This window comes from Sciurus carolinensis, chromosome 1 (assembly GCF_902686445.1).
Source record: "Sciurus carolinensis chromosome 1, mSciCar1.2, whole genome shotgun sequence".
Taxonomy (NCBI): domain Eukaryota; kingdom Metazoa; phylum Chordata; class Mammalia; order Rodentia; family Sciuridae; genus Sciurus; species Sciurus carolinensis.
The window spans coordinates 167,884,553-167,909,714 of record NC_062213.1 but is presented as its reverse complement, the minus strand read 5'-3'; the positions used below and the strand labels follow the sequence as shown (position 1 = coordinate 167,909,714).

Below are 25,162 nucleotides of genomic sequence, written 5' to 3'. Positions count from 1 at the left end.
AGGGATTATCTCCTCTCAAAGCCATGGAAGGCTCCTCAGTGTGAATGAGATTACTTGGATAGCAGAGCTGAATTCAGGATCACTTGAAGTTTGCCCAGGTGAATGGCAGACATTAAACTGGGCCTTTCTGTGGAAGCTGACAAAATACACCAAGACATTTTTAGTTACTATGTTCTATAAGTATTTTTAAAAACATTTTATTGCAAACTTTTTTAATTTCCAGGAAAGCTGCAAGTATGAAACCCCGCTATGTACACTTTACCCATATTCACTTACTGTTCACGTAGTAACATTTTGTCCTATTTCATTTATTATGTCCTGTTATCCCCTCCCCTTTCCTTCTTCTTCCTCACTCTCTCTCTCTTGCCCCATTTTTTCCCCCATTAAAAAAAAAATTTTTTTTGAGGCCCCAGGATGTGGTGGCGCTTGCCTGTGGGGAAGCTGAGACAGAGGATTGCAAGTTCAAAACCAGCTTCAGCAGTTTAATGAGGCCTTAAGCAACAATTAGAACCTGGCTCAAAATTAAAAAAATAAAAAGGGCTGAGGATGTGACTCACTAATTAAGCACCCCTGGGTTCAATCCCTAGTACCAAAAAAAAAAAAAAAATTGAGACCTTTCAAAGTATGTTTCATATATCCTAACCCTTTGCCCCTAAATACTTTAATATACTTATTTCCTTAATAAGGACATTCTGTTACAGAACTGCAGAACAGTTTTCAATTTGGGTCAGGTTCACCCTGATGCACCATTTTAACTTAGCTTTGCCCAGTAACCACCTTCTTAGGGTTTTCCCCTCCAGTAACCCTTCCAGCGTAGGATTAGGCAGGCCATGTAGCTATCATCACTTGCCTTTACCTTTCAGGTCATTGGTATTTTTGGTGAATATAGGCCCTCCTATCATGTTTTTTTTTTTTTTTTTAATGGAAAATACCTTTGAGTTTGATACCTCCTCAGAATCAGTTTGTGCATTCTTGGCCAGGATCACTTGGCATTTGTCTGCCTCTCATTGATGGCAATAAATCTTATCAAGGTGTTATCTAATTTCTTCACTATTTTTCCCCTTGAAACTAATAACCAGTATGTAGACACACTTTCAGACCACCAGATTTCTTGCTCATCAAATTGTCCCTAGACCTAAAACCCACTGTTTTCCTAGTTCTATTGGTCATTTACTATAACAGTTGCAAAGTGATTTTCTAATTCCAGCACTCCCTCTACCTTTACAATTTGAACTCAGTAATCTATAAACAGCATCCCTTCCTCTTCCCTGTTTATATTTAATTTTCATTCTGGTCTCATGGATTGTTTTCAGTGGTTCCAATTCATTATTTTGGTGCTTAAATGGTCTTAGCTTTGTCCAAATGGAACACCTTCAGGCTGGCTCCTACATCCTTGTGACATACTCCTATTTTTTTTTTTTAACACTTTCTTTTATAGTCTAAGTACGTTCCAGACTAGTCTTGTACTTACTGTGCCCCAGAATTGGAATCATTCATTTCTCAAGGAGCCTTGATTTCTTTTAGTGGAAGTGGTATTAGAAACCAGGGTCTGGTTTAACCAGGATATATGTGATACATTCTGATCGTTTTCTCTTTTGTCAAAAATTTATTTTGGTCACAGACCAAATGGATTCCACAACCCATACTTTGAAAAATACTGCTGTAGGGCTGGGGTTTGTAGCTCAGTGGTAGAGTGCTTGCCTAGCACATGTGAGGCACTGGGTTCGATCCTTTTTAGCACCGTATAAAAATAAATAAAATAAAGGTATTTTTTTTAAAAAAGAAAACTACTGCTCTAAGGAAATGCCATTGTCACCACCATCTTCTGAAAGCCCAGGCCACACTGAGTTAGTCCATCTACAGCAAAAGTACAGCCTAATAATGCCCCAGATCCAGTGCAGAAGAGGCACTCCCCAGTGGCTGGAGTTGGACATAGCATGTGGAACTAACAGATTGTGAAGCTATGTCTGGGTAATGTTACCAAAAGGCCCAAAATCCAGGTCTGGGAAATGTGTCTGGCTGGGGTCTTCTCTTTCTTCATGGGATGGGGTGGGGTTTATGTCCATATCTCTCTTCAAAACCTTTGCCATAGAAGTTACAGAGAACTATGATTGGTATCTTCCCCATAAATTCAGTTATGGAGCTTCTAAAGTGCACCTTGGCCCCCACACCACCAGCTTGTATGGACTGAGCCCTGGAATTGACCCTCCAAACCTGACAAGGACAAGAAGCACTTGTTAAAGGGGCAAGTATTAGTCTAGCTTGGTCTAAATATACCTCAAAAGTTTGAAGCTTCTACAGCAACTGGTCCTATTTCCCTATAGCTTGTTCCCATTCAGCTAAATACATCCTGCCATTGCGAATATTTCTTCTGGATCAGTGCAAGCTTTTCTACTAAAGAAAGACCGTGGCCCTGTATAGTCAGGTTCATTCTGAACTGCATAAAATGTCCTTTTATGTGTAGTAAAATCACCTTTTGGAATTTGGCATAAAAAAGCCAAGGCTAGTTTGTTTTCCCCTTGTTTATCTTTGGTGTTATACAATGTATATTTTAAGAATTACATAGAATGAAGTGCTGAAACATCACATTTCTGATTAGGCAAAATTTGTACATTATAAATACTGAGATCTAACACACACACACACACACACACACACACACACACACACCTGTAATCCCAGCTATTCACAAGCTAAGGAAGTAGGGGTCCAAGTTCAAGGCCAGTCTGAAGACTGTCTCAAAATAAATCAAAAGGGCTGGGGTGTAGCTTGGTAGATAGTCCAGTCACCAGTGGTGAGGGCTGAGATTGTGATCATTCTGAACCGAAGAGGAACAGAATTGCCATTCTGGTGATTTCTTAAATTTTTAAAAATTGTTGAATCCTTGCCAAATGCCAGGCAATAAGGTTTCTCCAATTTGTTCTTAACACTTTTTGAGCAGCTACTGCACTCTAGGGTGGTACAGATATGGGATTTTGCCTAAATTCCTATCTCCTGTCTTCTCCTACCTACATTGATTTCTGCTGGTGGGCCCAAAATTTCCAAATTACCTCTGTGATCATCTGGGAAATAATTTTTGCATTTGATGCATTTCAGATAAGCAGGTTTCTTGTTTTGGCTAGTTTATGATAGTGACTTATTTTACTAATGCTAAAATAATGATTCAAATAACAGAAATGGGATTTGTAGGGATTATATACACAGAAGGACTAAGGAATAGAGCAGGAATAACCATGGTCCATCTCAGCCCCTGGACAGCTGAGCCCAGAGAATAATCTATCTATGATGGAGCTGGACCAGGTGCAAACTCCCTGGGACCTACTAATCTCAGCTCTGTGGCGTTTCAAACTGCAGCTGATCTTACTTGAAGGATAAAATCTTTTGGGAGATGCCACAGATATTTGGAAGCAAACATGCAGGTTTCAGTACTGTGCTACAATAAAGGAAAAATAATGTTTAAGTTACAAAAGAGTTCACCCTTTAATAGTGAGACTTTGAGTCTAAAAATTTCTTCCATGTTTTATTCAGTTCACTAATTCAGAAGAAAGTGCACACTGCACTATATTCTTTCAAGAGACAATTTAAAATTGGAAAATGATTTGAGTTATGGCTGCTTCCCACCCCATGAGTGACTAATCTTCAGTGTTTGGTTATTGCTTTTGGACAAATCTTAGGACAAGATGGATCTGTGTAGGCCCCTCCCACTACCCATGCATGCCTTGGCTACAACAAAGGCCTTTTAAGAATCTCAGCCAGCAAGCCTGTGGGTGTCTTTGTCTTGCTTCCCTCAGTCTTGAAGTCCTGTTTTTCAAAGAATAGAGCAATGAATCCTGCCGAATTGAATAGATTGCAAAGAAAAATCTTTGGAGTCAGAGAAAGTGTCCTATTGATATAGGACATTTTCAGCAGAGGCCTGGATTCAGAATCTCTTGGGGTTGGTTAGAATCTTAAAGGTTAAGCCCAGTGGCTCATCCTTCACCCTCTTGGTAAGCTGGGTGGGATGCAAACCCTAAGGGGAAGGCTAGGCTGGACCAGGAACCCTTCAGGCTGGTCTAGAACATGTTAAGAAGGCTGAGGACCCTCCTTTCATTCTAGATTACTGCTTGTTTGATACACGTGTGACTGCAATTAAGTGTTAAAGCTCTCTGTGGAAGTTTCGTTAGCTCACATCTGATAGGTAAGACTGGCCAGAGAGTTCTTAGAAAAGTCACTTATCTGTAGTTCCTGCTGTTCCCCACTAAAAGCTCTGCTCTCTTGGGCAGGGAAGCATGGCCCAGCCCTGTTAGCTCAACATGAACACACTGAGCTGTGCTTATGCAATACATAGTGACCAGTAAGCTGAATGTATTTGCTTCACTTGCAGCCTTTTAAAAATGATCTTGAGGAATGCTTTGTTGAACTTAATGCTTCAAAAAAGAGGAAATAAAAGATGGGGTGTTTATTTCTAAGAAATATAGAATACTGCAGTTTTTAATATTAAATCTGTTACAACTACAAATCCCTTCACCATTTTTATCCATTCAGAAAAACAAAGCTGGGGCTGGGGATATAGCTCAGTTGGTAGAGTGCCTGCCTCACATGCACAAAGCCCTGGGTTCAATCCCCAGCACCACAAAAAAAAAAAAAAAAGCCAAAGACAAATTTCTTGGAAGGAACTAAGGTATGGCCCAGGTGATCAGCTGAGAGGAAAGGCTTCCCCTGTCTTCTCTCAAAAATGGAACCCACAGGAGCAGTGGACAGATGTCGCTGCTACTCTAGCTTTTAAACAGTGCTAGGGAGGAGGGCTTTTAAGACTTAGGATTTATGCTGTAAGGTACAGAATCCCTATAATGAATTAGACCTACTTTCTTAAATAAATAAAAATGACTACATAAGTTTATATATATATATATATTTTTTTTTCTTCACCCCAGTTAACAAGTCTTAGGTGCACAGACCAAACCCAAGATGCAGCCTTCCCCCTCCTTCCCACCAAGCAGTATTGAAATTTTCCTCTTCTACTAAGTCCTGTGGGAGCAGGAAGGCTAATGCAGCAGCTGTCAGGACAAAGGCACAGGCAGAGCTGGGTGAACTGGATTGAGTGGGACAGGCTGCCACTGACCAACTGGAGTCACGGAGTCATGTCCTGTCCTGAGAGGACTGGTTCCCGATCACACTCAAGTTCTCCCATCCCCTAAGCAGTTACATCTTTGAAAGGCACATCCAGAAATGGTGGGGCTGGGGTAAGCTGCACACACTTGGTATGCAGAGGTTAAGGGGCTGTGGGACTCCATGGCACAGAGTGGTGAGGGTATTCTTGCCTTTGTCCACTTTTGGATGAGTGGGAGACAAGGGGGAGAAGAGCGCCTGGAATCCAGCCCACTTCTGTGGAGACCAAGAGGGGCCAGCAAGAGCAAAGCCCAGGGTCATGGTCAGTGGCGCACATATGTCACAGGCCTTTGGTGCGTGTACAGCAGTGTCTCTCTTAAGTACAAAGGCTTTCGTGACCAGTGAAGCCATAACCTTCTGGATGCCACCGCTGGCCTGATCCTCTCCAGGAGCTGACCATCTGCCACACAGGACACAGAGCATAGCAAGTCAGTCTAAACCACAGTGAAAACCAATGGATTTTAGTAAGACTTTCTTAAAGACAGTTAAGCCTTGGACGATTACCTTCCCTCCCTAGTTCTGGACAGAGGAACATAAGAAACTCCGCCCATGAGCTCTACCCGACAATTCTGCCTCTTCCTGACAGATAAGAAACTCCTGGGAATTTTTTCCCCAGATATAGGATGAGCAAGAGAAAGGTCTCTGTGGGATCCTGGCAGGAAGCAGGGGGGCAGAGGTTCTGAGGATCCTGAGAGCTGCACACCTCACAAGCCCCTGGGCTCCAAGACCAGCCAGTTCTCGGTGACCATCTGCACGTCCTGGCCACTCAAAGGCTCCCGCAGCCTTATCTTCACCTCCAGCTTCCCCCCAGTGGGCTTTCTTCCATCCAGAACCTACGAAGATCACGGAGAGGGAAGTGGTAATTGAGGAGACAGGCTGCGGGCAGGCAGGTCCCTAAGGTCCCAGAAAGGGAGTGAGAGGAGCTAAGCAACCTGCAGTGTTAAAAGGCAGTCTCCAGGTCAGGACAACCCTGCCTCCTGCTGTGTGTGGAGGCTGCTTTAGGGTTATCTTACAAGGAAGCAGAATGTAAATCTAAATAAGCATCAATCTCCAGCTGAAAAGATTATAACCTGGGGCTCTACTCAGTTTTTCCCTCGATCCCCATGGCCACTCCGGGAGAAACACTGGCTTCAAGGAGCAGCTGAAACCCAGAGCCCAAACCCTCACCTCACAGTTGGCCCAGAGAGAAGTGGACAACTCTGTGTAGCAGAGTCAGGACTAGAACCCTGGCCAGTGGTTCCTTCTCATCCAGCACACTGCTCCCTCTCCCGGGCAGGAGAGCAGGTGGGTGGATTGCAAAGCACAATAGGCCAGAGAAGTTCAGCCCACCCTCAGTGGGGCCTATACTGACCAGGTCCCACTTTAGAACAACTCCCACGGGTAGGGGGCATGTGCACTGCAGCAGGAAAAGTCATAGCCTGCAAAGTCATCAGTAAGGTCTGGTCCCAGCTCTGCCCAGGACATATGAGAGCTAATGGAACCCCCTTTCCTCTCCAGCCTGTTTCCCCATCTGTCTTAAGCTCTTAAGAGTCCCTGCCTGCATAATGCTATAAGTTCATGGATGCTTAAGGAGCTATCTGGGGGCTGATTTCCTAAGTACAGACTAACTGCATTCAACTGGGTCTTGGACCCAGAAATACCATATCAGTTTCAGGTCTGGAGCTTGTTTCACCTGGTCTTGCTGTCAGACAACTGCCCCACCCCTAGGAACCTAGTAATCCGTATGCTAAGCTGACAGCAGTGATCAGACTCAAGGGTTTTCTCTCTTATCCTGGGAACCTGAGTGTCCAGAGTGTTGTGGAAAGTGTATGGCTATTTCCTCTCTGGCTGACCATAAATTTTCTCAGCTCTTCTGAACCTCTTCCATCTATGAAATGGGGATACTACAAACTCCACAAACACTATGGACCATTTTAAATCAAGGGCACAGAAACATAATACGCTCTCCTCTTACAAGTTCTCCAGCTTGTTCACTCCCTGGACCCTACCTCCACAATCTCTCTGATCTCACACTCATTCTCCAACCGCTCCAGTTTCAGGTGTGCTGTGCCAACCAGCTTGTCACTTCTGAAGAAGGATCTAGGGAGCCAAGAGGCAGCAGAGAGTTAAGACTGGGCAGGGAAGGTGGGAATGAACTGAATGAGTCCAGTGCAGGCAAAATAAGTAATAGCAGGGGCAGTGGGAACAGAAATGCCATTCCTTCCTCCCTGTCCATCTTGGAAATGTAACTGATAGGAGCTTTACCCTTTGTGGAAGATCTCAAATTTGATTCCTTTGCTCTGGATCACTCTCCTGAAGCCCCGGTGGTTTCGGTTGATGTTTAACTTAAAGACTTGATCAAATTCTGCAAAAGGGAGAAGGTGAAGAGGGGCTTGGTTCCCAGGGATTTCCTGAAAAAGTGGAAAAGGAGGCCCAGGGCAGGCTTCCCCTCCAGATCTCTTTGCCTTCAATTCAGCATGGCTACCACCAGGGGGCTGGGTAGAGCATCTAGGTCCTGGCCTTGGAAACCAACAGTTTTTGTACTCTATTTGAATTATATCAAAGTGAAAAGGACTTGAAATTTGGAGTAAGAATTCCTGGGTTCACCATTTCTACCACTTCCTTGCTATGAGGCCCTCGGCAAATCCCTCTACCCCACTGAGCCTGTTTCCTCAGTGACCTAAATGTTGTTAACACCTGCCTTTATCTCCCAAGTTGGATGAACCAACTGAGACAGCAGATTTGAACCTCTGGAAATACAAGAGGTTCTTATGCGGCACTCACCTGGAGAGTTTGTGTTCTTCACCACAGATGTTTTGCTTTTTTGAGCTTGGTCCTAAATATAAGGAAAAAGTCAGCACAGTTTGAAAAACAGGTACACAGGACCAGGAACTCTGGGCTGAGTCCTGTAAGGAATGGACCAGAAGGTCTTCAAACCCCTCCCCATAGCCAGGCCCCCAAAAGACAGAGAGAAATCAAACAGTTCTAAATGGAGGATGATGTTTCAGGGATCCTAACAGCCTCACCGAGTTAGGGTAGTGAAACTCAAACCGCACAAAAGCATCCAAGTCATCAGGGGTCACACCTGTGAGGAGAGAAGGCAGTCAGTCAGAGGAGTGGCCAGAAACCAAGTACCTGAGGTGGAAGCTCTGGAAAAGAGCATCCTTGAGAAGAGGTGGTTCTGGGATTACCTGGAGGGGCTGGGAGGTTCATTCCCCGGACAATGATCAGATGCATTTCTGTGCTACTGAGTTCTGAGAAGATCCTACAGCCAAGGAGAAAGGAGAGATCACAAAGTGAAGGAGAGTGGCAGAACAAGGTTCCCTCTTCCAGTGCCTGCCTGCCTGCCCGCCCAGCTGAGAGGGAACCAGGAGAGTAGTGGGAGGAAAAGCCTGATTTGCCGGAAGGAGCAGAGTTGGCACAGACCATGATCTCTGACTCCTGGTCCGGAGTTCTTTCTACAGCCACCACACAGCTCAGCTCTTCCCTGGCAGGCACCACGTCCTCCTCACTGGCCCCACTGCCTGTCACACTCAAGTCTAACTAAGGAAGAGTCTCCAGCCTCAATTCCCAACCTCTTGTCCTGTTCCTGCATAGAGCCACTGTTTCCCTTAGGCTTTGGTACCTCACAGTCTGGAATGTCTTCAACTCAAAGTGGTGGCTGGGAGGGTCAAGGCCCTGAGCCTGGGCTAGCTGCAGGATCTCCAGCTGTTTCTTACGGTCCTGAGCAAGCTTCTCAAACCTGACAGGTAAGGGCATGCACATCAGCAGAGGAAGGCTCACTGTCTGCCCCCCACCCCAATCCCCCCAGCCCTTGCACTTACCGGGTTGTCTCAGTCACATTGCCTTGGTGCATAAACTGCTTGGAGAACAGCAGGCACTTCTAAAAATAGGGACCCAGAGTGACTCCAGAGCCAGAGCAAGACTTGCGTAGGCTGGCATGCAAGGCCTGACCTCACAAAACTTCCAACTTTCCCATGTAGTCTCAGCTCTCTCCAACACATGCCCCAAGGTCACTGTTACCAATGCCCACCACACTTTTCTGACTACACTTCTGCTGTCTCCTCTCCTGAGGACAGCCATTCCCCAAAATTCTCTTAGCAAAATTCATCCTTCCTTTAAAACACAATTCAAACATCACCTTAGAAAGCAGACTTCTCAGAAGATTAGTCAGCTGTTCAGATAGCTACATAGAAACAGAAACATGTATCTCTCCCCTCTCATCTACAAAGTTCTTTTCCCTTCAAACTATTGAACTTCATAATCACCCTGAAAGAAGGTTATTATCATTCATTTAAAGATGAGGGAAACATGGTTCAGGCGGGACAAGTGCCTTGCCCAAGGTCACACAGCCAGAAAGCAATAGAGCCAGTTTGAATCCAGGTCAACCTGTTCTGTGCCCCATGCCTTTCTCCACAGGGAGGTTGTGGGTACTGAAAGGTAAGGAAGAGACAAAAGGCCTACTGACCTCGTGTTGCTCCAGAAGTATTTTTTGTAGCTGGGTATATACTTCATCAGCTTTCTGGGAGAGTCGAAGGTCCTCATGGTGGATGAGGATGAAGTCACCCTCTTCATCCGTCAAAGGCGAGGGCACCTACCCAGGTCACAAGGTCCCTCAGACCCCAAGAGTCAAATTACTCTTCTACTGAGCCCAACAAATCCAGGAATCCAAACTAAGTGTTTCTTCAATTTCCACTAACCTCAGTGCCAGGAGCCCACTGCCTTCCCATCTGCCCCAGGCTGCTAGAGCACCCTGCTCCCACTGGCCTTGCCTGGCCTTGTCATTGCAGACCACAACAGCCCACCCTCCCTTCCCCTGGTCTCTCCTGGGGCCATGAAAGAGAAAGAGGCATGGGCTGAAGACTCTTTCCCAGCTGTTACCATATCCACACCAAACCCCACGTCCTCCCACAGCCGCCCCAGCTCAGGGTCTGCCTGGCAAGTCCCCTCCTTCACCTGGGAAGAACTAGTACCTAACCAGATAGAACTCACCTTTGAGAGGTCAACAGGTCGGCCAGCTCGGGCCTGGATGATCTGCCCCTCAAGGCATTTGGCCACCCGCAGATGGGCTTTGGCCTGCTCCAGGTCCTGCTTCCGCTTGGCCTGCAGGGCTGCTCGCTGGTACTGCAGTTTCCGTGCCTCCAGCAGTGTCAGCTGTTCCCGAACTGAAGAGAGAGAGCCAGTGGTTAGGGCCACACCTGCCCTTCTCTAGACCCTCCACCCCTCCATCCTGCTTGTTCTACTCACCAGTTGGACTCAGTGACTCCTTAGAACTCAAGGCCTTGGGCTCAGGAAGGGGCCGGGATGAAGGAACCAGAGGCTGTGCTGGCTTCTTGGCCACTGGGGCCTGTCCTAGAGGCTCAGCCTGCAGGTGCCCAGAACGCTGTCACAGGGGGTTCCACACCCTGACCATGGCAGCTCCTAGACCTGGACTCTCTTCCTAATGTTATACTGATGTTTTGTGACCTGAGATGAGAGGCTTCTCCTCCTGGTCCTACAAAAGCTCAGAGCTAGAAAAAGCCTCAAAAGCTCTCTGGTCTAACATCCCTGACAGTAAACAGTAGGGAAATGGGTATTGAACCTGGGCTCTGAGTCAGAAACACCTGGGCTTGAATCCCAGTTTTGCCTTTGTTCAGGATACCTATCTCACTGGGCTTGTTAGTACGGACAACACGGTTTGAGCATATCCCTGATCTCCCACCAACCCATGGAGCCCTGAACCCTCAGTCAAACCTCATCCTCATCCTCATCCTGATCTTCTGCTGGGGCTGTATCCTCTGAAGTGGCCAGTTTTTGGGCAGCTGCCAAAGTTGCTACCACTGAATCCTCCTCAGTGCCCATAGTGGGCTCCAGGCCAGGGATAGGGGGAAATCCTACAATGAGAGATGATGAGGGAAGAGGATGCTATAGCCTCAGGTCCTGTCTGGCTCTGCCTGGGCATGGCTGGGATGCATGACTCGCACAGGGTGGAGACAGACACATAAGTCTGTCTCCCTTCTGGCTCAGAGACCTCCTCCTAGAGTCCCTAAGCCAAGGCCCACTCACCTGGAGGAACAGGTAACTCAGTAAAGTCCACTTTACGTCCTGCTCGGTGTGCTCGAATGGCATCTTGATATTGCTATATGGGAACAAAAGGAGGGACCTCTGGTACATAGCCACCATGACAGAAAGAGGCAGGGACAGGAAAACTGAAGGGAAGATAGCAGTCCTAGGAGAAAAAGCTAAGGCAGCAAGAACTCCAGAATAAGACAGACAGATGGATGAAGACTTGAGACCAGGGAAAGCAGGAGCAGCAGAGACGGAGAAAGCAACCAGCCAGGAGAAGAGGCCAGCTGCAGGCCCACCTTGGCAATGCGCTCATGCATCCGGGCCTTGCGTTCATCCCCACCGGCCCGGGCCTGGATGCCTGCCTCACGGTACTTGTTCAGCCTTTGCTGCAGGGCGTCCAGAACTGTCTGCGGCTCTGCAGGGGCCACTTGAAATGGGTAAGGAGAGAGCGTGAGTTCTGCCTGCCCCCCTCCCTAGGTCCACGGTCTCCACTTCTGTCCCACCATCGGGTCCTACCTGAGGCTGCTGGGATGTTGGGGGCTGTAACTGGCTGCATTCTCTCCACTGCTGGGGGTAGGACTGAGGGTGCTGTGGGGGCTTTGGAAGTCTCTGAGAGGGTCTTCAGGTCTGGGGACCCAGAGCAGAAGTGTAGGCAGGAGTGCCCAGTTGGTCCCACACCTGATATTCCTCCCCAACCCCAGTCTCAGCCCATAATTCCCACACTGACCCTCAGGTGCTGGGGGCATGGCACTCAGATCCACAGGCTGCCCCTTCTCCAGGGCCTCCAGTACAGCACCAAATCTCTGTAGTAGTGAGAAAAGCAGATGTGGATACAAACCAGGGGGCCTCAGGAGCCTGGGCTAAAACAGCTCCCCCTTAGGCCAGTCTCACCCAAGCCTAGCCTAGCTCTCTCTCTCTGAGCTTCCACTTCCCTATCTGTGAAAGGAGGGACAGACGCAGTGCCTTGGAGTCAGATGTCATACCTTCCCAATCCTCATGAGCTCACATGCACGATCTAGATCTCCGGCCCGCTTGGCACTGAGAGCAGCCACTTTATACGCTCTCTGTCGGGCTGACAGCAGGGCCCGTGGGTGTGGGTCCGAATCAGGCAGGACAGCAATGCCAGGGCTGTGCAGCAGGCTGGTTTCAGATTGGGAGGGGTTGTCTATAACAGAAAGCCCCAGAAAGTTGAGTTGTGGTGTCAAATGCCTATAACCCTAGTGACTTGGGAGCCTGAGGATCACAAGTTCAAGGCCAGCACAGGAAACTTAATGAGACCCTATCTAAAAATAAGAAGGGTCATGGAGGGATGTAGCTCAGTGGTAGAACACTTGAGGCTCTGGGTTCAATCCCCCAAGTACTGCAAATAAATAAATAAATAAATAAATAAATAAATCCCTCAGAGAAGGCACAAGGGTTAAAGGAAAGGTTATAACTTTGGGTACCTGGTTCCCACAGGTCTCATTGGCTTAGGGCCTCTTGGGAAAGGTGTGACTGAGCAATGGGCAAGCGGCAGGCTGGGGTGAATAGGCCATGGGCTCTGACCCTAGGAACTAGGAAAGAATTTGGGTGTTTCCAGATACCTGGCTCCATGGCAGGGGGAGCTTGGGAGTCAGCCTCAGGGCTCCTGCTGGCTGTTTCCTGGGAGGCTGGGGGCCTCCTGCCCAAGGCCACTGGAGGTGGAATCTCATCCTCATTGATCTTCCTTCCTTTCCTTAGGGCAACTAGCTGGGACTCCAGAGTCTGAAGGAGAAAACAAGTCAGAAACCCAGGTAGCCATCTTGGCCTGGATTTTGCTCTACAAAAGGCCAGGAATCCATCACCTTTATAAGGCTCCCCAGCTCTCCTTCCCACTTGTTCAACTTACCTTCAGGCCACGCTCACAGCGTCTGGCTTTGGCTGCTTCACCTGCCTCCTTGGCGCTGGCCACAGCCTCCCGATAGTTGTGGATCCGTTCTTCCAGCAAAGCCTGCAGCCCCTGAGGCCCTCCAGCCTGTAGATACTTCAGCTCAGGGCTGGGCCACTCCACAGCCAGCTAGGCCCTTGCCATTCTCTCCCTGTGAGGAAGCTGCCCCGGAAGATGGAGTTCTGGGACTCCAGGAGAAAGAAGAGCCTAAAGCCCCCAAGGTGTGAGGCAAAAACCCATTAGAGAGGCCACAGGCCCTGCTAGAGGCAAATGGAGAGGCCCAGATAATCAATAGAGGCCAAGAAGTGGCTGTGGGGGGTGGTCTGGGAGAACAGAGAGCGCTTTGAGACTGGCCTGCCACAGAGGAGTTTCTCCCGCTCAGTTTGTCTGGGGCAGCTGCTGGAGGAAGGCAGTAACAAGCCAGGCTACAAGTAAGAGTATCAAAGGCACCCAGTGCCCCTCCTCAACCTACTTGAGCTGCTGGAACTGAAGCCATTAGGAGGGCTGTCTGCACCGGAGGAGGTTCAGTGTCTTCCTGTCCCTTGGCTTCCTCAGGGAGTTCTGGGTTAGCTGCTTCATCAGCATCCAGGGGCCCAGTTTCCTCATCTGTACCCAGGACCTCCTGCAGCTCAGACTAGGGAAACACACAAGTTCCAGGAGCTTAGGAACCTCATGATCACACCCACAACAGATCTGAAAATAAAGGACCCTTTCTCCCAGCAATATTTCCTAAAGCCCGTACTGGTGCTTAGTCCCCTTTCCCAAAACATTTCTTTAATCTGACCAAGAATAGTCTTGAAAACAGTGAAGACTTCAAATCTGAGAATATCCAACAGCAGAGTTCAGACTAGAAGGCACAGGAAACAGGCCTCACACTGTATATAACCAGGAAGACAGGCAGGGAAGGGAAGGGCACTCACTCAAATTTAGAGATACAGAAGGAAAACCCCAGGCCTCCTCTCCACAGCCCTCTCCTCCACCAGGCCTGAGCTTGACCGCAGAGCCCTCAAACACCAGCCTGACAGACGCACCAGCAGGTCTGAATCCTCCTCCAGCCCTTCTTCTTCCTCCTCCTCCTCTTCCTCCTCCACATCCTGCATACAGTCCGCTGCCAACTTCTCAATGTGGGCCATGGGCAAGGGAGCTGGGAGAAGAAGGTCACAGAAGGTCAGGGCAACTCAAAATAAGGTCCACTAAAGAAGGGTCTTCAATCCATTATATTGTGAGATACCCCAGGCAGAAATCCCCCTTCCCTCCTACAGCAATGTCCCATCCAGAAAATTGCTCAGAAGACCCTTGTCAGGGACACCTGGGCCCTCCAACCACACCTTTCATATTTGTAAAGATTTGTGAAGTTCATTTGAGCTTCACAATTCTGCAAGATGAGTAGTATCATCACCATTTTATATAATAAACTGTGAACCGCCAACATCCATTTTCCTAGCACTGTAATCCAACTAAGTGGCAGAGCAGGATGCAAACCCAGAGCAAGGGGCTGATCAGTAATGCTCTTACTGTCCTGAGCTCAAGGGAACTTGGGAGGGGGAGTGTTGGTTCTCTGAGGTTCCTGGTAAGAAGAGAAGATTTAGACTCCCTGATCCTCCCAGGCCTAAGATCTCTGTCCTTGTCCAGGCTGTGGAGGGAAATTCCACTTGACACAATTTCTGTGCACTTACTCTATATCCAATTCTATCTGAGCTAACTGGGCCCCTACTGTATACCAGGCTGATAGGGTTAAGGAGAGTGACCTGAGTCAGATCCACAAGAGAGAGGGCGCAACTCAGGAAGGGGTGAGCTCCCATCAGAGGTGTACAACTGACCTCTTGCTAGGAGAGCTGAGGAGGGGCGATGGGTGTCAGAAGGACCAGGGGATCTGGTTGGTTCCTCCAGGCTTCTCTACCACTGGCCTGTACCCATCAGGTCCTATCAGAGCCCAGACCAGTGCTGAAAACTCACCCTGCCCCTTGGGTGCTGGCTTCCTGCCTGTAGTTCCTGATTCCCCAGTGAGGGCCAGCAGCTCAGCCTCCAGGTCCTCGTCATCTTCAGTCTCATCCATCCCTAGCATCATGTCCTCAGGGTTGAACTCCACAAAGAGCCCCAGCTGATAACAGAAAAGGATTCTTAGGAATCACACAGTGAGAAAGGATAGAGCCAGCCCCAGAGCCAGACTTGGGGCTCCCAGCATCCCGGTGTGGTCCCTTCACTGTGTGAGGATCAGTGTGCAAAAAGAAAGTCAGGCCTGTAACATTATCCACTTATCTCCACAGGGATTCTTCCAAGAACTTGTAAGGACTACACTGTCATTACTGTTACTAACAACAACAGCAATAGCTGCCAGACGCTACACTTAGCACACTAAATGATTATTTTAATTGATTCTCACAATTCTGAGAGGTAGGTCCTACTATTCAATTGTGGTAAAACACATACATGATACTTATCAGTCTATGTTTAAGTGTGGAGCTCAGCAGTGTTAATGGTGTAGCACTGTGCTACTGTCACCATCGTCCCTCCACAGAACTCTTCATGGTGTAAGACTGAAACTGTACCCATTAAGCCCTAACTCCCCATCCTCTCTTCCCTCTACCCTCTAGTAACCACCATTCTACTTTCTGTGTCCACAGATTTGAGTATTCTAGGAAGAGGTAGGTACTATTTTTATACCAATGTCCATATGAAATTGAGACAGCACCCTAAATGACAAAACCAGAATTTAAATAACGTATCCCTTACTTGCCTCCTTTAAGACAATAAAAACAGACTAACAAGTCTCAGGACTTGGGTCCAGAAGACTTAAAGGGAGAAAACTGGAAGACAGGCCCCTTTAGCTCCCCATTTCAGCCACAGCCCTATGCGCCTTAGCAGCAAAGTCTTCTTACTGTCCATAGACTTCCAGCCCTGGCATCCTTGGCTGGCAAGCAATGCCATGACCCTAAATGAGAAACCCTATGAGAGTCCTAAACCCTGATAGTTTACATGGAATGGTCATGGCAGGAGGATATCCATGTGAAATCCAGGAGGGGAGTTCAGACCTCCTCTTCCAACTGTGTGGCAGTGTCTACAGAAGGAGGCACCTTTGCAATTCTTTGGACTAACAGGAAAACCACCCAGGTAACCCAATTTGCCCAAGCTGTCCAGAGACCTCCCACCCCAAACTGGCCCCAGGTGAAGGAGGCCATGTTCATACCTGCTTGGCAGCTGCCACACCCTGGCCGCTGGCCTGAAGGCCTTTCCGAGGTCGTGGCCCTGGCATCCCGGCAACCTAGATACCTATCAGGTGGGAAGTTGAAGAGACTCAGACTGGAGTAGACCTGAGCCAGGTTCTGACAGTGTTAAGAGTGGTTAGCAAGCTCTCATGGGTGGCAGTGCTTTACCCACGGGGTGAAATACCAGTCTTGGAATCACAGCACTGAAACAAGCAACATGGGAGATGGGAGGCTGGGGACCACCTGTCAGTGGGTTTAGTGGGGTGTGTGAACACACAATATAAAGTCACTGAACTGACTGATGCATTTGGAAGATAGACTCACAGAAGCAACGCTGGCTACAGGGTAGGTTCAAGGCTGGGTAGGATTCAGACAGGCCCTAAAGCAGTGCTGTCTATTCTGGAAACAATGTGTTGGGTTTATATTAATTAAAATTAAAAATCCATGCCAGGCACATAGCTGTATGCGGCTTGTGATCACCATAAGACACAGACACAAAGCATTTTCACCATGGCAGTTTCCTTGGGCAGCTCTGCACCAGAGAAACCTGACTCAGCATTTAGATTCTCTCAGAGCTCTCTCAACCATTCATGGGACCTACATGGCAGATGTGCTGGCCCCTGGGAGTGCAGAAATGAATGTAACCCTCAAGGAACATTCACAGGCCTCAGTCCTTAAGGAACATTTACATGGTGTAGACAAACCCATGAACAAAAACCCACCACACAAGGTTGCTGCAGGTGCTATGGGTGCCCAGAAGTAGCACTTTATCCAACACAGAAAAAAAAGACTTCTTGGAGAAGGTGATGCTTGTGCTGACTCATGAAGGTGGGGGAAAGAAAAGAAATAGAAATCCTGGCAGAGGGAACAACTTCATAATGGTTCTGAGGTAAGAAAAGGAAACGTTATAAGGGCCTGGTATTACTAGGACATGCACCAAACTCTGAGACCAGAAATGCATGAGATAAATGTGCACAAGGGGCAAAATCTTTAACTCTGAAAGAATCTGAGCATTATTCTGAGGGTAATGGGGAAAGAAGTGACAGGATCAGGCCAGTGTTTCAGAAACATCACTGTTTACAGAACGGAAGGAGCAAGGAAACCTGGGTACCGAGCATCTCGGGGTGTTGGTGGTGGGGATGGAGAGAAGTGGCTGGAGTCCTGAGTTAAGAGGAATGTGTACAGGGCTCGAGGTTAACTGGGTGTGGGCGCATGGGAGCTGGCGCTCTGGAGCACTAACAAGTGTCAGATTTCGGAGACTTGGGTGAATCCCGGGTGTCAACTGTGCAGGGGCTGCGGAGGCCGCGGGAATGACTCTGGGCTCAGGGGAAAGTCAAGATCGGTCAGACTCTCCAAGTGTGCGGCTTCGGTGCTGGACCCAGGTCCAGGGTCAGGAGAGGGTCTGCAAAGAGAGGCTAAGCGGGGCCTCCCATTCCCACGCGGCGGGGCTCACCGCCCCGCCCGGGCCTGCCCAAGCCGCCTCCATCTCCCCGGCTGTCCCCAGGGAAACCCACGCCAGGGGGCGGGGACGCGGCATACCTCGCGACGGATCCGAACCAAACCCGAGCCTTCTCCCTCCCGGCACCGCCCTGGCTTCCCGCGGCCCCCGGGCGGCAGCGGAGGCAGCAACAGGAAGCGCCCGCCCGGGAGGCGGCTAGGGCCCAACACGTGATTTCACAGTCGGGAGGTTCGCACTGCGCATGTGCAAGGCGAAGCGGGCGGGGCGTTCCGACAGGTGACTCCTAGGGTGGGGTTCGCAATGCGCAGGCGCCTCGGCCAGGTAGTGCTAGACCTGACAGGAGCGTTGGCGGGTTTCTCCCGGACCTAAACTGCTTGCGCAAAAGCAGTAGGTGCGCCCCTTCCTTTGCCCAGTGACTTCGCCAAAACCCCTCCGTCGTTCTCAGGATCAGGAACTGGGCACACGCTCGACGGGCCTAAACCGCCGACGTCCTAGCCCGGCCCTACTGTACGAGGAGGCGGAGCTTCTGTGCTGGCGGTCCTTGACGTTGTAGACCTTTATAATCAAGTCCCCGAAGTGTATCTCATCGTTATTTTCATAATTCAGCACCTGAATGTACCCCCTTTCCATTCAGAAGGCGGGTTGGAACTTGATATTAAAACAAACAGCGCATTGCACCTCTGGAAAACACTTCATAAAGTTTAATACTGAATTCTTAGGCCCCTACCCGGCAATGCAGCCAATTGGAGGTGCGTGGAAAGGGGAAACAAAGAAATGAAGACTGCACCTGCACTCTGCCCAGTTTGTACCTATCACTTTTCACAATGAATTTTATCCAATTTTCAATCCTGATAGATACCATTGCTAGAAGAAAACGGAAGTTCAGAGAAACTTGGCCATGGATATACAAAACCAACTGCTTTGGCAATCAGTAAAATTGCCTTTGTCTAGCTAAAATATTGCTACTCATTCCTATCTTCTAAAACTATTAGTGATTTCCAGGATTTTCCTGTTTCCTGGGATAAAAGGCTTTTACATCTCATTGTTTTGGGATAACCTCCCAAAGAAGGAACAGTTCACTTTCTTTTTTGGTATTGATTTTCTAACCCAGGCCCTTCTCATGTTAAGCCAGGGCTCTATCACCGAGCTACACTACCCCTACAGCTCTCACTTTGAGACAGGGTTTTGTTGAATTGTTGATGCTGTCCTAGAGCTTGTTATTCTTCTCTCAGCCTCCTGAATAGGCGGGATTACAGGTGTGCACCACCGCCCCTGGCTTCATCACTTTTTTCTCACTCCTTAGTTAACATTTTTTTAATGAATGTTTAAGGTATACACAAAGACATACATTTCAAGTTTACTAGAATGCAAGCTGCACAAAGATTAAAAAAAAAAAAAAATTCCCTGCTTCTATTGGGTATCTGAGCAGAGTATGGCACACAACAGGTACTCAGTAGTTCCTATTTGTGTGTGATTTAGCACTTCATGGACACCTACATATTCCACGTTTTTTCTTAAACTACAATACGGTCGAGGCCACCTGCAGCCTCCAATATGGTAACACCAGAGGTATCTGTGATCTTGACTGTGGGATTTATTATTCCTGAACATTTCTATTTTTGTAAGCTCTTATATATATCATTGGTATCATACTGCATAATTGAACTTTTTTCTACTCAACCCTGTTTGCAGGATTCATGCACATTGATATGTATACTTTTAAATTTTCCTTTTAGAATGGCATTCCATAGTATAAAAATGAATCTTCATTTTTCCAATGGCCTGCTGACACAGTGCCATGAACATTCTTGTGCCTAATTCATGGTGTACACATGTGAATTTCTCTAGAGTATATTACTAGGAAAGGGATAATAGGATTTCTTGCATTTTCCAGATTGTTATCAAATCATCTAAAAAGTTATTAGTTTCTAATGACCATCAGTGAAGCATTTGGGTTCCAATTATGCCATATAACCATACACAGGTTTTTGACGTGATGGCTTAAAAATAGTATTTTGATACCAATCCTCAGCCAATTATATTAGGTTATATATATCTGAATATACTTTTTTCCCCCCACTAGTAGAGGTTGAACCAAGGGATGCTTTGCCACTGACCTACATGCCCATCCCAGGCTGACCTTGAACTTGTAATCCTCCTGTCTCAGGCACCAGTCACTGGAATTAGATGCACATGTCCCATACCTGAATTATAATTGGATTTCTTAAATCTAGGACTCAAATTAAGGTTCACCCAGTGCATTTAGTTCTTATGTCTCTATTCTCTTCTCAGGATATTTGGCATTTTGTTTTTCTTTTGTGATAATATTTAAATGAGTGGAACAATTGCTTTGTAGAATATTTCTCCCTTAATTTGGATTTGTCTGATAGTATGATAGTTTTCTCAAACATTTCTGGGTGATGTTGTTTTTCTGTGTCATATAAGGATAAAAAGAGAAATTGCCAAGACTTGCATCTAGACAAAAATTGCATCTCTTTATTAGATTTATTCCTAGTACCTTACAATTAATGTGCTGTATACACCTTTTATATTTGAAAGTTTCTATTGTAAATTTTTAAACGTTATATATTTTTTAAAAATTATAGTTTATAGCTATGTTGCTAGGGATTACTTCGCCTTTTTGAGCTTCAGTTTAACTTAAATAATGAAAACCAGTGGTAGAAGGCCAGTTTGGTTTTATACTCTGAATGTTTGTATTGACTATAAAGTTCCCAAACACTCTGGAAAAAGCAAATCATTTAACAGAAAATTCAAAAACACATGATAGCCATTTCTCCTTTGCATATTTTACTTCCATAATTCCATGTGCTTAGAAAAAGGAAAGTGGGATCTTTAAAAGCGGTTGCCCTTGAGAAGCCTTTCACTCCTCTTTCAGTGCATAAAGCACATCATCCTGGCTGACGTTGAGCCGCACACGAAGGAGCAGGTCATTCCTGCTGGGCTCCACCAAAAGGAGACGGCAGGAGCCCAGACGGGAACACACCGCCATGGTCTCTGACATGGTTGGGTATGGCAGTCCCTCCATCATGCACAGGGCCACATGTTGACTGTATATCTAGACACAAAAAGCACAGGTTAAGAGGAAGGGAAGTCCTGGGTCAGCATCTGACCATTGCTTCTTTGGGAAAAGCAGACACCTGGTACCTAGAATAACAAATAATCCAAAAGGATTAATGGAGAATGGAATGCCAGCCCCTGAATCAGAAAGCAGCATGTGATTCCTAGCTCTGTCATTTGCCTAAACATGCAACACAGGGCAAGTTCACATTTTTGAGCTTCAGTTTTACTTATAAAACAATGCACATACCTTATGAGTTCATAGGTATAAAATGACTACTAACTGTCACTATTACAGAAATAGTCCTGGTATCCCTGGGCTGAGAGTTCCACAATTGAAAATGACAATATTTAAGTCACATATTGCAATAAGATACAGTGAATAGATGCCAGGCATGACTTTCTGCCAAGCTCAATGGCTCAAAGAGAAAACTGAATAAAGGAGTAAAGGGAGGCAGGAGGAAAGCTGCAACCACAGATGGCTAAAGCTCCCCACAGGGTCAAGCAAGTCGGTAGGTCATTCTGTTCTAAATATTTATGAGTGTATCCCTTCTACCAAGACTGGGAGCATGACAAGAGCAAGGATAGTAACCAGTTCAGCTTGGGGTTCATAGCACCCACTACAGTTAATGGCATACTGCAGAGAGATGTTCAGGAAATGCTTACGAACTAAAATGAGAGTCACTCTTCATAAAAGAACACTCTCTGGCTCTAAAAGGAGACAATAAAGGGCAAAAGATATGACCAGTAAATAAATGTTCCCAAATGAATTCATTTTTAATACTTTTATTGGGGGAGGGTACTAGAAGTTGAACACAGGGGTATTTTATCACTCAGCTATTTCCCCAGTACTTTTTATTTTGAGACAGGATCTCATTAAGTTGAGGTAGGTTCCAAACTTGCAAACCTTCTGCACCTCAGCATCTCAAGTTGCTGGGATTATAGACATAAGCCACCGCACCTAGCCATCAAAGAATTTATAACTGACCTATTAAAAAGCTGAAAGGAAAATGTTTTCCTGTTCTCTCTAAATTATACTCACACAGATATACACACTCTTATGAACATCTTTAACAACTACCTGAAGACACCATCTTAACTAAGGCACGAGCCCTAAAGATTCTTCTTAGTTGATCTAATTCAAACTATTCCCAAATAGATCACTTTGATATGACTGTTTTCAAACATGGTATCGTTCTGAAAGTCTTGTCTCCACTCTAACGTAGCTGTCTGCAGAGTAGTAATTTCAGCTTGTTCATCTCACTTCTTGAACAACGTCTGGTACATAGTAGGCCTTCAAGTTAACAGGCAGAAATCAATTGCTAAAGGCATCTTCTCATGTAACTCAATAAAACATTCCTTGAGTTCTAGATTCTACAGAATGACAGGGTGACTATAGTTCACAATGACCTGTAACACATTTTTATGAAGAACTAGAATAGAGGCTTTCAAAGTCTCCCAACATTAAAAAAAAAAAAAAAAGATATGGAGATGGAAATGCTGATTACCCTGATTTCATCAGTGCACATTGTACACAAGTTTTGAATTTTCACATTACCCCATAAATATGTTCAATTATGCCAGGCACCGTGTTGCACACCTGTAATCCCAGCGACTCGGGAGGCTGAGGCTAGAAGATGGCGAGTTCAAAGCCAGCCTCAGCAATTAAGCATCCTGAGTTCAAACCCCAAAAAAGGAAGAAATTATGTTTAAATTGAAAAGAACAAACTATTTAAAATCACATAAAAATAGGTGTTAATCTGGTATTCTTAAGCAAAGTCAGAGTACACAAAATAAAGACAAACTATTATATATTGATTGAAATCTTCATCTACTTTTAAAGCCCCAGACTAAGATCCAGAAGGATTTGAGAAAAGAAGATCACCTACCTGTTGAAGTGTTGCTTCTTCCAGTCCTGATCGATGGAACTCTGCAAGGATGGCTCTCAGAAAGCCCTGCTCCAGGACGGAGGAGTTTCTTAAAAGAAATGAGGAGAAGTGAGTTCTCATACGGCTCACCACCAGCCCCAAGGAAAGCAAGCAAAGCAAGCAAAGCTTCTGTCTTTAGAGAGGAAAAGAAGCATTGGGAAATGTTTTTTATATTATTCCATAAGGTTTCTCCCTTATTAAGTCTCAAACTAATAGAGAAAGCACATCACTTTGGAAATGGGGGAACACAGAAACTAACTGCATCTGGAATTACACTAGCACCTCAAAAATATCCATGTTCTCATTTCATGAGCTGAGTTCAACATGCAGTGAGAAGCCAACTGCTTCATTCTAGTTCCCATGGTGCTTTTACTCACTAAACTCCTTAAAATAGCTCAATAAATGGCAGATATTCACCTGCTATCCTATGTTTATGTTTCTCCCTCCTTGACTGATCTAAGCTCCTAAGAAAAAGCACTGTTTTTTCAATAAAGTACATTGAATGAGTTGAGGTTCAGAAAGGGAAGCCTGTTTCCAAAGCCTTCCCAGGCTGTAGACCTCCACTTATCTCCCAGGAAGGTCCAGAAGCATCTTACTTGATGGCAGTGATATATGAAGAGGAGAACATCTCATCTATAGCCTCCATCAAGTGGGCCACTGTGACCAGGCCAGGGGAGTCAGGTTTCTGGTGGGAGAACTCGCAGATTTCTGTGGCACGCCTGCAAATGTCCAGGCAGCGTCGTGCATCTCCAGAGAGGGCTGCTACCTACAAGAGCAACATTTCATTCTGAGATCCCCTGGCCATCTCAGCCCAGGAGAACAACCAGCAGATTCTTGTTCAGCTAAACAGGAAAAGCAGTTCTGAGAATGGATTTCTACATAGTGTTAATGATTTAGCCTTGTCTGGAAACCTTGTGGAAGTACAGGACTAAATTACTGACATCATACCTGGGACTATAGTCCCTAGTCCCAACCTTTGTCTTGGTTTTATGGATAACTCCACAATGGAAAAGGTAAAAATTCTCAGCTTTATTTATTATTCAGGAAATTTTAAAAAAAGAAAGAAAAAAGAAGACCCTTGACTCCAAGATCATGAATGAACCATCTGGAAACAAAGGGATTCTCATTCCTTGCCTGGAGAGAAAAATGTGCCCCCAGAAGCAGGCAGCCAAGGCCAGAGGCTGAGCGGGACTCTATCTGAAGATAAAGCCACAGGCTGGCTCCCCAGCAGCATGTGGTAATTTGGGGAGATAGCCTGATCAATGGCTAAGAGAAACAGAATCAAGGATAAGGGAAGGGAAGGAAGCCACAAGCTGGAGGACCCAGAGGATTCTGTGCGATGGACGAATTAGACTAACTCTCGATGTCCACAGCTCTGCTGTCATTCCCTCCTCACACATGCAGCAAGGTTGAGGGGCTCTGGGTCCCCCTTTTCAGGAACCCTCTACTCTCTCCCACGCTGACTTAGAAGGCCATGTCTCCCAGGAATTTTCACAATCAGCAGCCTGCAAGGCCTCTTAGTTTCTATTCCCAGTATTGTCAGTCATCCTCACCATTCATCTGACTATCATCAGACTCTGCTGAAGTATCTCTGAAATCATTACCATTTTCCAAAATTCATGATATGTTAAGTTTACAGGCAATTTTTAATGTTTTGTAAGATATCTTTGTTTTCAGAACTCAAATTTAAGACATTCAAAACAAAAACCATTTTTCTAGGAACCAAGACAACTTTTATATCAACTTATATTCTTCTCTCCCTTTAATCTCCAACTAATTCTCCCTCTAATTCTCCTCTAATTCCCCCTCTAATCTCCAATTAGTAAGGCTGTCCCCTAGATTTGCCCCCCTTATCACTTCTCGTTCCTCCTGTCACCAACCCTCCCCTCTGGAAACAGCACAACGGTGGTGAACAAAATGGACAAGAGCTGCTGAGAGGCCTAAAGACAGACAGAGGGCATCCCTAGGAGGCCAGAAGACATCCAAAGCAGTTTTCACCTAGAGGAGATCTGTGAACCTTGGTGACTTTTCAAGGTTCTTTTTTCTATCACTGGTATGCGGAAGACAAAAGAAAGCTAGGGCCCCACCATCATGGATTCTAATGGGAGACCCTGCATGAACTTGGAGCTCAACCTCCACGGCCACCTTGGTATAAGCATAAATGAGACTTATCTCACAGTGCGATGGCAGGAGAAATTGTCTGTTTTGACATGGGCTGCTAGTGAGTGTGGAATAAAGAAAACTCCCTGTTTTTCTAACCACAAGCCCTCACATGAGTTTGAAGCCCAAATTTATGTTACACCCCCTAAAATCCTCAGTGGAAAATCTTTTAAAAATGGTAACACCTGGTGGTGTCCCTAGTCGATGGCCAGAAGTCAAAACAAACTCTAAATGAACTCCACTTCAACTC

The 25,162-nt window shown here is 46.4% G+C and overlaps 2 protein-coding genes across 4 annotated transcripts in view; both read right to left on the bottom strand.

Moving 5' to 3' along the window:
- Positions 1-4,693: 4,693 nt before the first annotated feature.
- Cc2d1b (coiled-coil and C2 domain containing 1B) lies at positions 4,694-17,977 on the bottom strand. The gene is made up of 25 exons (XM_047546653.1): positions 17,827-17,977; positions 16,269-16,351; positions 15,038-15,182; positions 14,113-14,225; positions 13,554-13,715; positions 13,043-13,168; positions 12,759-12,918; positions 12,159-12,340; positions 11,903-11,978; positions 11,692-11,802; positions 11,472-11,602; positions 11,173-11,245; positions 10,861-11,000; positions 10,375-10,492; positions 10,120-10,292; positions 9,596-9,721; positions 8,952-9,010; positions 8,753-8,869; positions 8,319-8,392; positions 8,154-8,212; positions 7,912-7,963; positions 7,393-7,492; positions 7,137-7,227; positions 5,852-5,981; positions 4,694-5,548 (listed from the first exon to the last, which is right to left on the bottom strand). Exons 2-24 carry the CDS (start codon positions 16,332-16,334, stop codon positions 5,853-5,855), a joined length of 2,583 nt encoding a protein of 860 aa, XP_047402609.1. The 5' UTR covers positions 16,335-16,351; positions 17,827-17,977; the 3' UTR covers positions 4,694-5,548; position 5,852.
- A 2,340-nt stretch (positions 17,978-20,317) lies between these two features.
- The window catches only part of Orc1 (origin recognition complex subunit 1), a 30,303-nt gene continuing 25,458 nt past the window's right edge, over positions 20,318-25,162 (bottom strand). For all 3 annotated transcript variants that reach the window (XM_047561694.1, XM_047561685.1, XM_047561703.1), the window contains 3 exons: positions 23,349-23,518; positions 22,714-22,801; positions 20,318-20,822 (listed from right to left, as the gene is read on the bottom strand). In XM_047561694.1, the coding sequence (XP_047417650.1) occupies positions 20,628-20,822; positions 22,714-22,801; positions 23,349-23,518 (453 nt within the window). In that variant the 3' untranslated portion in view covers positions 20,318-20,627. The remainder of the gene's footprint in view (positions 20,823-22,713; positions 22,802-23,348; positions 23,519-25,162) is intronic.